We start from the raw sequence: 13581 nt of genomic DNA on the forward strand, positions 1-13581 counted from the left end.
TCTTCAGTAGAAACAGATCAAATTTGTGGCACATGACCTTCCCTGTCTAAATCCAAATTGTCTCAGATTTAGTATATTGTTTTCCTCAGATGTTTTATCATCTATTTATGATAACTTTTTCACAAATTTTGGCTATCATGCTAGTAAGGGAAACTGGTCTGTAACTTCTTGGGTTTTCCTTGTTCCCCCTTTAAATATTGGTACAATGTCAGCATTTTTCCAGTCTTCTGCTATTTTTCCTTCTTTGAGTGAGCAACTTATATATTTTGTCTATTGGTTCTTTATATTCTTTTAGTATCCAGTTTGCAATTCCATCTGGGGCATGCGATTTCCTGACATCAAGGCTCATTATTTGGACCATTACTTCTTTTTGTGTTACTATTATTTCCCTCAAGGGGAGGGTGGGGTTCACTTCTTGCCCTTTATCTCGATGTACATTTTCTCTAATGAAAACCGACTTGAAGTGTTGCTCATGACTTCAGCCATTTCTTTATCTTCTGTGTATTCCCTTGGCGTAGTTTTACAATTTCCTGTTTGTATTTTAGTTTACCATTCACATACCTATAGAACAGTTTTGGTTGATCCTTACTTTTATCTATCATGTCTTTGTCATAGTTTCTTTTTTCCTCCCTGCATATTTTTACATATTCATTCCTTTGATTGATGTATATTTGCCACTTTCTGGGTTTTTTGCCTTTTTTCCATCTTTTCCAAGCTTTATTATTTCTATCTTTCTCTTCACTGCACCTTCTGTTGAACCACTTAATATACACCTTTTCCTGTTTTTTGTTTTGGTACATATTTGTCTATTCATTCATTATAGATTTCCATCAGAAGCCTCCATTTTTCTTCCACCTGTGTTTCTTCATTGTAGATTTTTTCCTAACTCGCTTTTTGAACAAATTTCCTAAGTTTCTCAAAGTCCATTTTACTATACATCAGTCTTCCTTTTCTGTATTTCTCACTATATATATTTCCTCCTTTAGTTTTAACTCAAGTAACATGTGGTCACTCTTCCCAATTGGTGTCTTGTATTCAATTTTATCCCCAATTTCTGGTTCTGACATCAATAATAAATCTAGTCTTGATGGTTCTTCATTATTTATATATCTGGTATTTTCTTTTACCCATTGTGTTATTGTATGTTCTATAGTTAACCCATTCAACTCCAATGACAAGATTCTTGTCATTTGGTCAAATAAAACAAAAAATCATAAAACACCAAAATGTTTGATCAAACACCAGAAAAATATGACGTCAGTCCTCGCTTCGCTGACGTCATATTTTTCTGGTGTTTGATCAAACATTTTGGTGTTTTGTGATTTTTTGTTTTATTTGACCAAATGACAAGAATCTTGTCATAGGAGTTGAATGGGTTAAGTCAAGTAATACATTTCCCCATAGATCCTCTCCACCTTTCACTGTCATCTCTTCCCAACAGATTTCTTTGCAGTTAAAATCTCCCATAAGTACCACATTACCTCCATCCTTCAGCATCTCATTTAATGAAAGCCTTGTATCTTCTAACATTTTAGAATAATCTCTCTCCAAGACCCCGTTTTTGGGGGCACATAAATCACCACAAACTTTCTACTTTTCATGTCACTATCTTCAACTCTTATTGTGATCATTTCCACCCTGTTCTCTCCATTTGTATCTTTCTTCACATTTAAGTTTTTCTTAGCCAAGAACATGACTCCTCCACCCTGTTTTTCCTCTCTATCTGTAAGGCAGTGATTATATAATCCATGTCCAAGATAGTTTTATAATAGTGGGCCCCTTAATTTTGTCTCCACAATTCCCATTATGTCTGGTTTTTCTTCTAACAGGTAATCATTTAGTTAATTTAATCCTGAGATTAATCCATTTATATTATTATAAGCCACTTTTAATTTTCTGCTTTCTCCATCTCATTTTCTGTTCCAATAATTTTTTCTTTCTTTTTCTTGAATGTACCATTTTCTCAGTCTTATGTCTAACACTCTCCAATAGAACTTTTTTTTTTGTCTCCATTTTTTTTTTTTTAGCTTTGTTTCTTAGTTTTTTCTCTTTCGTTTTCCTCATCATTCATGTCTCTTTTTATCCATATACTTCATAGTGTTCACTTTTTGCTAGCTTTCCTGTTTTTGTTAGTATTTTTTTCACTGCCATTTGTGACCTTAATTTGATCTTTAGGGGTCGATTTCCTCCTGCATATTTTCCCATTCTGTGCACTTCCTCCGTTTCCTTTTCTATTTCTTGCTCTTCGTCTTGTACTACTTTCAAAACTTATCTAAAAATTAATTGATAATGATGAAAGTGATAATGGTATTGATGAAGTGTAAATGGATAGTGAAAATGAACAGAAAGTGCTCCTTTATTGGAAAAAATACAATGTGAAACAATAGACTTAATGGTGGACTGTTGGAATACTACCCAAAAGACAATTTGGCATGGTTGGTGTAGGGTGCCTGAGGACCAACCAGGGCTGTGTTACCTGGTGAGCTGCAGTCAGCGCAAGCCAAACTTAAGGCAACTGTGGAAAAGGCATGACACCACCACCTGGTGGTGGTGTTGGTGACACAAATGAAGAAGTCATTTTAGAAATGATTAGACCAGCCCATGTTACTGCTGCTGAAATCTCGGAAGAAGATAATCTGGCTGAAGATGACAGCAGCACAGAAATGGAGGAGGGTAGTGGTGGTGATGTGAGGCGTGAGGGTCTCACCATGACCAACATCATGGAACTCGTTGGTTGGGTGAGAGGATGTGCCATCTCCTTGAACAAGATGTTACCATCAACAGTGAGCCAAGGAGCTCCTTGTTTAAGAAAGCACTGGAAGGTTATGAGGAGCAGTATTATGCACACATCAATGCCTTACAGCAATGCCAGATCACCAACTTCCTATATCAGTGTACTGAGGTTCAGTCTGACCATTAACCAGAACCATCCAATGAGTCTGGGGATGATGCTGAAGATTTTGAGGGTTTTGTGGGTCCCTACCAGACTCCTCATGCTGCAGATGAATTCCTCAATGAGATACAACATTGAGTGGGTGGACAATAAGACTCCACCTCAGCCTCGAAATCCCTACCTCAGGCTACCTCAACATGTCATCCCCTCAAAGGTAAATAAAATTAGATGATCATGTTTATCATTATTATTTTTTTTTTTTATAAAATAATTATGTTAAAAAGGTCAAAATGGGATAAAGCAGTAATAAATTTGTGGTTATGGCACCAATAAGAATGATCATCATAAGTTTTTCAATTCGACACCATTTTTAAACTATTCTTTGGTAAGTGAATCCATTACAAAAGTGAAAGAGGAGAAAGATTTGGAAGTGTTGGTAAAAGACCTGTCACCAGATATATCAGCAGGATTGTGGGAGAGATGCATGGACTGCTGCAGATGAATAAAGAGGCATTTCACTATATGGGTGAGGAGACAATGAAAAACTCATCAAAACCATCATCCATCCAAGACATACTCCACTCCCCTCTACCCTCTTCCCTCCCTCTTGTCTTGGCACCTCCTGGATGACGGGTCATGCCTGCATATTGTCCACTGCCCTGGGTCAGCTGGTGATGATAGTGATATGATGATATGATGATATGGTTTAATATCACAGACTCCTCCCACCAGAAGGCTAGGATGGTGCCCCTTACAGAGGCCTTTGTAGCATGGAATTTAATGAACCATGCCCCTGGTTCAATTTCACCGGTGGCAGGATTTGAACTGCCATCCCCTTGACCTTCACCACAAGTAATGACATCCTAACCTGCTCAGCCAGCAGCAATGCTAAAAACATCAAGCCATCATGATGGAAACAAAAGTGGCAATAATGAAAATATTAGATGGTGGCATAAAGATAATCAATGTAGAGCATGTATACAATGATGAGGAGGTAATCACCAGAGATGGAGGCAGTGAGGCTTTTGAGGTTGAAGGCCCTGGATGGAAGAATTAGTCTATGGATGACTGGATTGTTATTTTATTTATTACTGTGTGTAGTAACATGTACATACATAATACAACTTTGCTAGCCTAAAAATAGGAACTCGCAGGGGCCCATATGCACCAAAATATCAACTTATGAACGATTCAGAATTTGAACAGCCTTTTTGAATGTATTTGATTCATAAGTTGAGTAGTCTCTATATATACAAAAATATGAAAAGAAAAGAAAACTTTGAGAAGGATATAGTTAGTAAATGCAAAGACCAATACTAATTTGTAGATTTGTAAGTGCAAAGCTAAAGCAAAATGTAAGAATATATAAATTAGATGTTGAAGGACATATGTATGAGGACACGAGAGCACAAGTAGAAATAATGAATAAAAGCTTTCAATCAATAATCAAGGATGAAAAGTTTGAGAAAAGAAAAAGGAAAAAATGTAAACATTCCAAATGACATAAGTGAGTACATAAGAGATGCTTAGAATATTAGAAAAATTGGAAACAAGGACTCAGAACCCAATGAGATAGCAAATTGGATATTGAAAGAATGCAGAAAACAATTGGTGAACCAGTAAGCAATTTGATACCTAATTCACTAATTGAAGGTGTACCATGGGACTGGAAATCACCAAACAAGTTGCCATATATAAAGGAAGGAGCAGTACCACTTAATTACAGACCAATGTCCTTGACCAGTACAATAGCAAAAAATATGTGATCAAATAATACAGGATAAATGTATGAAATATCTTAAACAGCAAGGAATAATAACACTTAATATGGATTCAGAGGAGGTAAGTCATGTATCATAAACCTGCTTAGTTTTTATTTAAGTGACTGATAGGTGGAATGTGTATATTTGGACTTGGAAAAGCCTTTGACCAAACACCATAAAAATTAATTGGGAAATTAGAAAACATAGGAGGCCTTAGCAGAAATTAATTAGAATGGATAAAATATTTCTTAAAGGGCAGTCACGTGAGAACAGTAGTAAGAGACGAAAAGTCTGAGTGGAGAAAAATAATCAGCGGTGTGCCACAGTGCTCAGTTTTGACTCACTGTTATATTCCTTGTATATACTAATGACATGACAAAAGAAATAAATAGCTATGCAAACCTATTTGCTCTGCAAACATCATGAAGAGTGTGAGAAGTATAGGGGATTATAAAATGTTGCAAAGAGACCTGGATAAAGTACACAAGTGGAGCCAAGAGTGGAAAATTAATTTTAACAGAAAATACGCAAAATATTAGAAATGGACTGAAGTTAGAAAAGACTACTGACAGATTATAAAATGAGAAATGAAACAATAGCAAAAGAGAAGGAAGAAAAAGACCTAGTAGGTACCATAATCAAAGATGACCTACCACCTGAAGCACACATATTGAAAATTACATGAGACATACAATCTTTTGAAAAATAAGAGTAGCATTGTATTATATGGATGAGGTCATGATAAACAAAATAATTGCAAGCTTGATAGAGCCCAGACAATACACAGTGGTGATATGATCATCCTATTTATGGAGATATAAGAAAATTTGAGAAAATACATAATCAGCAACCAGGATGATCCCTGGTCTAAATAACATGATATACAGTATGAGAAAAGATTGAAGAAGCTAGGATTTCCCACAATAGAAGAATGAAAAGCTCATGATAATGATATATATCTAAACTGGAAACAGGCTTGGGAAAAGTGGAGAGAAAAGAACTACTGATACAAGAGGGAAAAAAAATCAAGAGGTCATATATACATACAAACATTTTTTCCCCCCTTACACGGTTGGTTAAAAAAAAAAGACAAGGCACAGAAACCACACCCACCCATTCCATCCCCTACATACTCCACTCCCCTCTACCCTCTTATCTTGACACCTCCCAGATGACAGGTCCTGCATCTTGTCCACTGCCCTGGGTCAGAAGCAGTGTTGCAAGACAGCATATCCACAGCAAGGCTGCTTCATTAATTTGGCAACCCCCCCTCTATGTCCCCGTATGCAGAAAAGGAGAAGACAGGGAGAAATCCCTTCAGGCTGCATCAATTTATTTATCATACATACTCCCTCAGCCTCCATCCCCCACCCACTCCCCCTCATGCATCACAGCACCATCCATACACAACCATTCTCCACTCACCCCCATCCTCTGTCTTCTCCCGTCCTTCCTCAACAAACATTCCCCTCTTTCCCGAAGCCCCTTTTACCCCATCCATCAATCTCATCCTAGGACTCCTTCCACCTCTGCCTTCCACACCTCTTTTACTAATCTTTCTTCACTTATTCTTTTCATGTGTCCAAACCATCCCAACACTCTTTCATCAACCCTATCTCCCAACTCCCTTTCCACCTCACATCCTCATTTCTCACTCTACCTAGCCTAGTAACCCCTATCATACTTCTCAGCAGGGAAAAAAATACTTTTTTCCCAGAGCCATTTTTCATTTTTTTTTTCATTTCACCAGAGCCATTTTTTCAATTACCAGAGCCATTTCTGATACTTCCAGAGCCATGTTTTTGCAGACTCAATTTCCTTCAAACTATTGGAAGGCTAACTCATTACTCATGTCGGAGCGAGTTTGCATATGTACAGTGTATGTATGCATGCAGTGATGTGGTATTAGGTATGGTGCATTGTACATGTAGTCAGCGCGTTGATTGGGCAGCTAGCTGCATGCAACCAATGAACTTCCCTGCATACAGGTACCATGCAATTCGCAACTAGCGACATTATGTAGCACGATAGTTGTGCATGCAGCTGATACGAAGCTAGGCTAGGTAAGCCATTGAACTCTAGCAGCTATACTGCGTACACATATGTACGTACATCAACAAATTAAAGTTGATTGATGGGTTGCGTTTATGATTTAGATTGATAATGCAATGATTGATCACGGGTAAGATGTGTTTGCTCTGATCCTTTCATCAATAGTGATGGGATTCAGGGATTGCCAAATGATGGATAATGCATGAAAAACGTTGAATCTTGCCGCGGGAGCAATTTTTTGTGGGGGATCGCTCCCACTATTGGATTTGCGAGAGCGACATTGGAACTTTCCCGAGCGAAATTGCTCGTCGCTCCCGTGTATTTTTTTCGCTGCTTCTCAGGCATTTCATCTCAAACACATTCAAACTCCTTCTCTCTTCCTCTCCCATGCTCCATCCCTCTGCCCCAAGAGGTCATAGTAAAAAAAAAATACATACATATACCATACATATACCAAGGCTTTTTTCCCCCTTACAAGGCAGGTAGCCAAAAAGGAAAAGGCATAAAATCATTCCCACCCATTCCATCCATGAATACAATCCACTCCCCCTCCACCCTCCTCTTAGCACCTCCTGGATGACGGGTCATCCCTGCACCTTGTCCACTGCCCTGGGTCAGAAGCAGTGTCGCAAGACACAGCACATCCACAGCAAGGCTGCTTCATTAAATCGGCAACCCCTCCTCTCCATCCCCCCATGTAAAAGGAGAAGACGGGGAGAAATCCCTTCGGGCTGCGTTAATATTTGCTCACACATATTACCTCACCCCCACCTCATGCATTACATCACCATCCACATACAACCATCATCAAAAGAAATAAAAAATAAAATAAAAGTCAAGAAATCTAGCTTTCCACACTAAGTGTAGGTTTTTGGAAGAAGATGAAAATATAATCCATGTCAATACTATAAAAGAATTCAAGGAAAGGTTTGGCAAATGGAGAATCAAAGTCAGGACCCCATGAGCCTTGCTCCAACCCCTGTATATTAGACCTAAATAAACTAGGTAAATACAAACAAACATAGAAAGCAGATACTGATCAACTTAAAAGGTGGGAGGGTCAATTTTCCTTTTTTTTTTTAAAGATTTAAAGGGATCTTCACAAGCAAAAAAATTTATCTTACTATCATAACAGTGAGTGAGGCTGGGGCAAAATCAAATGAGCAAAGCTGGGCACATTCCTAAGTGTGTTCTGCTTTAGTTTGGCTGCAGTTAGCACTCCCAAAATATTAAAGCAATATAGGTGCCGCTACAGTATGTGGACTACAAAACTTTTCTTTGATATAATATGGCCTACCGGACTTTTATTTTAGTATTAACCTGTCTCTTCAGCTTTAATAGTTTAGGAGCACTAACCACGGTCAAAGTTAAGTGGAACACACGGAGAAATGCACCCAGTTCTGCAAATGAGGATAAGTTCATTGAACTGTTGAAGGTACAAGAGGGCTAGTTACCTGGTCAACATAAAATTGTAGTAAATTTTAAAATAGAGCATGGAACAGAAAAGAAGACTATAAGAAGTTGATAAGACTACAAGTAATCTCATTTTTGGCTGGTGGGAAGACCACATCACTTCATGGAAAGTATGCAAGGAACATGAGATTGAAAAGACTAGGCAAAACCTCAATGATTATGGGAAATGGCTTGGAAGCAGATGATCAGATTGATGTGTTATCATTATACAAGAAATCATTCACATCCAATGAATATACTTTTAAATCACGAGCCACAGCAAATGTAATCAGCAAGTCTTGGAAGTTCATAGGAAAGGAAAAGTTTATGTATATTTGGGCTAGGAAATATGTAATTGAAGATAAACATGGAAAGATGTGGCAAGTTGTAAGGGACACCAAGGGCAAAAAATATGAGTATAAAGAAAAAACAGCTGTTTTTATGGAGAGTTCTCAATCAGATTGTGAAGAAATTATTAATAAAAAAAGACAGGAAGGCAATACTGCACTGGAACCACAAGAAAAGTAAAAGTAACCTACACTAATATATATGGTTTCCTATCAGTCAGGTTGGAAATAAATGATTGAGGGTAAATTAGCTATATACTTAGTGGGGACCAACTTTCTAAAAAAAAGGTTTACCTACAGTTGGGGAATAATAAATATGCTACCTGGAGAAGAGACAGAGGGGTGATGGTTCTGTAAACAAATAACAATTAATTACATGTCAAAAGAACTGCATTTCACTACAATGAAAATGTTTTACATAGTGAATGGATTATATTCAACATTAAGCAACCAACTCTACAACTGCACCTTATGAAAACATTATATAATGCAATTCTTCATAACAAGAGAATAACAAAGGCTTTACTAATATAAGGCAGCAATATTTCTAGATAAACACAACAACCTACCAAGAGTTCCAATTTCTTGGCAGCAATAGAAAGAAATCAGGAAATTAATAATCCTTTGAAAATACAGTACAGCAAAGATAAAACAACATACCAAATAGATCAAAAATACATGGGGAAACTGTTCAAGAACTCAGTTGTAGGTAATTGTACATCAAATATAAGATCCACACCTACATTTTCACACATCAGCATCACCCACACTTCTACATGCCTAGAAGCTTTCACACTTCTACCTCTACATCCACACTTTGATTTGTATATACTGTACATATAATTACGTAGTTGTATTATACGGGAAGGGGAGCTATGCTTGTAGTGACCTGTCTTTGTATCTCTCAGCATCTAGTTTGTTCTTAAATTATTGTATGGTTTTTGCACATACTATTGTTTCATCGAATTTGTTCCAGACATCATTCTGTGTGGAAAACTTTTTTTTTTCCGATCTCTTCCATAACTATCCTTTTTGAGTTTCTTTTTATAACCTCGTTTTTCTTTTATCCCACTTTAATAAGTCTTCACTGTCAAGGAACAGTGTGGATTTAGAACAGGTAGAGGTTGCTTAGATCAGATTTTTGTGGTAAGAAAGCTATAGGAAAGGGTAAGGATGTTTTTTGGGCTTTTATGGATTTGGAAAAGGCTCAAGACAGGGTAGACAGGAAGCCACTGTGGGAGGTTTTGCAGATATATGGGATAGGAGGAAAGCTTCTAGGAGCTGTCAAGAGTTTTTACGAGAGTAGTAGTGTATGTGTCAGGATTAGAAATGGAGTGAGTGGTTCCAGGTAAAAGTGGGACTTTGTTAGGGATGTGTTATGGCACCCTGGCTGTTCAACTTAAACATGGATGGGGTGGTGCGAGAGGTAAATGCAAGGATTACAAAGGATTACAAAGGCGGAGCATGCCGACAGGAGACCTTTTGATCCATATCTAGGTTGGATGCGAAAAAAAAATCATATTTATAATAAAATAATAAATAAAAACTATGATAAATGTAAATAACAAATAAAATAAATAAATAAATGCATAGGTATAGTTAAATAATAAACAAACAGGTAAGTAGTAAATAATGATAAATTGACATATAACTAATGATAAATGAAAATCAGACAGACAAATGATAACAAAACAAAAACAAATAATATAAGATAAATTATAATCATTACAGCATCTTACTTAGGTATTTATCTAAATGATTCTTAAAGCTTCGAACTGAACTACATTGCACTACCTGTGCAGGAAGTTTATTCCATTCATTAACTACACGGTTGGCAAAGTTGTTTCTACCTACTTCCAAATTGAATCTATTTCCGGACAGTTTGAGACCATTGTTTCTTGTCTGATTCTCAATGTAAAAATTTGGTCACTTGTGATGTTGTCAATTCCCTTTAGAATTTTAAAGACCTGTATCAAGTCACCTCTGAGTCTACGCTTTTTTAGGGAAAACAGATTCATATGTTTTAGTCGATTTTCGTATGATTTATTTTTTATATTGGGAATCAGTTTTGTGGCTCGCCGTTGTGCTTTTTCCAGTCACATGGTTTGGACACATGGAAAGAATGAGTGAAGAAAGACTAGTAAAAGAGGTATGGAAGGCAGATGTGGAGGGAGTGAACATGAGGGGACGTCCTAGGATGAGGTGGATGGATGGGGAATGTCTGTTGAGGAAGGAAGGGAGAGGACGGAAGACAGAGGTGAGTGGAGAATGGTTGTATATGGATGATGTTGTGACTGCATGAGGAGGAATGGGCGGGGGGTGGGGGGTGGGGTAGTATGTGTGAGTAAATTTTGACGCAGCCCAAAGGGATTTCTCCCCGTCCTCGCCTTATATGCAAGGGGGGACGGAGAGAGGGGGTCGCCGATTAAATGAAGCGGCCTTGCTGTGGATGTACTGTGTCTTGCGACACTGCTTCTGACCCAGGGCGGTGGGCAGGGTGCAGGGATGACCCGTCATCCAGGAGGTGCTCAGATGAGAGGGAGGGTGGGAGGGGTGTGGAGTGTATTTAGGGATGAAATGGGTGGGAGTGTTTTTATGCCTTTCCCTTTTTGGCTACCTCCCTTGGAAGGGGGAAAAAGCCTTGGTATATGTATGTATGTATGTCAATGTCTTTAATGAGATTCGGTGACCATACGGAAACAGCATATTCCAAATGTGGACGAACTAACGATTTATATAGCTTGTTAATGAGTGATGGACTTTTGAAATCAAAAGATCGCGCAATCAGTCCTAGAATCTTATTTGCTTTCTCAGAGGCTGAAATACACTGCTTGGATGATTTGAGGTCGTTACTGATAATTACGCCGAGATCTTTTTCACTATCCTGGTGGGTCAGGGATTGGAGATGGTTAAAGAAAATAGAGAAAAGTGGGAGGTGAACCAGCTGTTGTTTGGGAACGATGCTGCACTTGTAGCAGGATCACAGGAGGGATTGAGGAAGTTGGTGACAGAGTTTGGGAGAGTGTGTGATAGAAGAAAGCTGAAGATAAATGTGGGTAAAAGTAAGGTGATGAGATGTACAAGGGGTGAAAGTGGCAGTAATGTGGAAGTGAGCATTAAGGGAGAGCAACTGGAGGAAGTGGATAGTTTTAGATACTTGGGTGCAAATGTGGCAGGAAAAGGTGGAGTGGAGGTGGAGGTAGAATGTGGATTGAGAGATGTGAGTAAATGCCTTGGTGGATTAAAAAGTATAATGAGGAATAGACATTTGGTAATGGATGCTAAGAGGAGATTGTATGAAGGAGTGACTGTGCCAACAGCACTGTATGGAGCAGAAACAGAGAACATAAGAGAGGAAGAGAGGAGTTTGAATGTGTTTGAGATGAGGTGTCTGAGAAGTATGATGGGGATCACTAGGCTGGATAGAGTGAGAAATGAGGAGGTGAGGAGAACAGGGGTGGTGAGGGAGTTGGGAGATAGGGTGGATGAAAGAGTATTGAGATGGTTTGGACACATGGAAAGAATGAGTGAAGAAAGACTAATAAAAGAGGTATGAAAGGCAGATGTGCAGGGAGTGAACATGAGGGGCGACCTAGGATGAGATGGATGGATGGGGTGAAAGGGGCTTTGGGGAAGAGGGGAATGTCTGTTGAGGAAGGACGGGAGAGGACAGAAGACAAGGGTGAATGGAGAATGGTTATATATAGATGATGCTGTGATGCGTGAGGTGGAATGGGTGGGAGGATGAGGGGTGAGGTAGTATGTGTGAGCAAAATTTGACGCAGCACAAAGGGAATTCCCTCTGTCTTCTCCTTTTCTGCATGATGGGACCGGGGGGGAGGGTCGACGTTTTAATGAAGCTGCCTTGCTGTGGATGTGCTGTGGCTTGCGACACTGCTTCTGACCCAGGGCAGTGGACAAGATGCAGGGATGATCCATCATCCAGAAGGTGCCAAGATAAGAGGAAGGGTAGAGGGTGAAGGGGAGTGGAGTGTATTAGGGATGGAATGGGTGGGAATGGTTTTTATGCCTTTGTTTTTTGGCTACCCCCCTTGTAAGGGGGAAAAAGCCTTTGGTATAAGTATGTAAATGGCCAGTACATCTCTTTCTCTTCTTTGTTCCAGGATTGGTAGTTCCAGTTTAGACAATCTTTGTATTTCAATTTTGAAAGTGTTGGTGCCATCTTTGTCATTGCTCTTTGGAGCAACATACTCCAATCTTGGTCTTATCAGTGTGACTAACATTTTTTTTATCATTACTTCATCCAAGTAATCAAAAGCTGCTTTTATTGATCTTAGCAAATTGTAGGTTTCTCTGATTATTTTGTTTATATACTTGTATGGGGACATGTCTTTGTTGATAATTACTCCTAGGTCCTTTACAGAGCCAACTTTTCCTTTGTACCAATTTTATATTGTCCTGATATTCTTTTTTTACTTTTTCCAAACACTATTGTATTTCTTGATGTTGAAGTTCACTTCCCATTTTTGGCTCCATTCCCAGACTTTGTCCAAGTCTCTCTGTAGTGATTCAGTCTTTTTCTGTACTTACTTTCTTTAGTAGTTTTGCAAAGAAGCTCATATCACATTCTACACCTCATCCATGTCATTTATATATATATAGCAAACATTACCGGAGCTAATACAGAACCTTGTGGGACTCCACTTATCATTTCTTACCAGGTCGAGTTTTCATCTCTAAGTACCACCCTCATTTTTCTCCTGTTCAAGAAATCTACCATTCAATAACTTTCCTTGTACACTTGTTGTTTCAAGTTTTCTTAATAACTTTTTGTGTGTTACTTTATCAAATGCCTTTTGTAAATCCATGAAAGCACAATCTGCCCATCCATCCCTTTCTTGCATTATATCTATTAAATTTGAATAAAACATTTCAAGTTTGTGGCACATGGTCTTCCTTGTCTAAAGCTAAACTGTTTTGGATTCAATATATTGTTTTCTTCCAGATGTTTAGTCCACCTACTTTTAACCCCTTCAATATGGTGCCGCATACGTAGGCGTCATGAGGAGCAAGTGGATACGCGAGGCTGCCATATCGGTGTCTTGATTATATT

General features: G+C 38.5%; 1 protein-coding gene across 7 annotated transcripts in view; it reads right to left on the bottom strand.

Annotated features, from left to right (window-relative positions):
* Positions 1 to 13581, bottom strand: part of LOC143030915 (ATP-dependent clpX-like chaperone, mitochondrial) — a 160885-nt gene that overhangs the window by 98507 nt on the left and 48797 nt on the right. For 6 of the 7 annotated variants that reach the window (XM_076194166.1, XM_076194161.1, XM_076194162.1 and 3 more), the window contains one exon: positions 9077 to 9091. The exons of the other annotated variant lie outside the window; for it this stretch is intronic. In XM_076194166.1, coding sequence (XP_076050281.1) covers positions 9077 to 9091 — 15 coding nt within the window. The remainder of the gene's footprint in view (positions 1 to 9076; positions 9092 to 13581) is intronic. 7 annotated transcript variants of the gene reach the window in all.

Source organism: Oratosquilla oratoria, chromosome 12 (genome assembly GCF_046742065.1).
Source record: "Oratosquilla oratoria isolate Oo_2021 chromosome 12, ASM4674206v1, whole genome shotgun sequence".
Lineage (NCBI taxonomy): Eukaryota > Metazoa > Arthropoda > Malacostraca > Stomatopoda > Squillidae > Oratosquilla > Oratosquilla oratoria.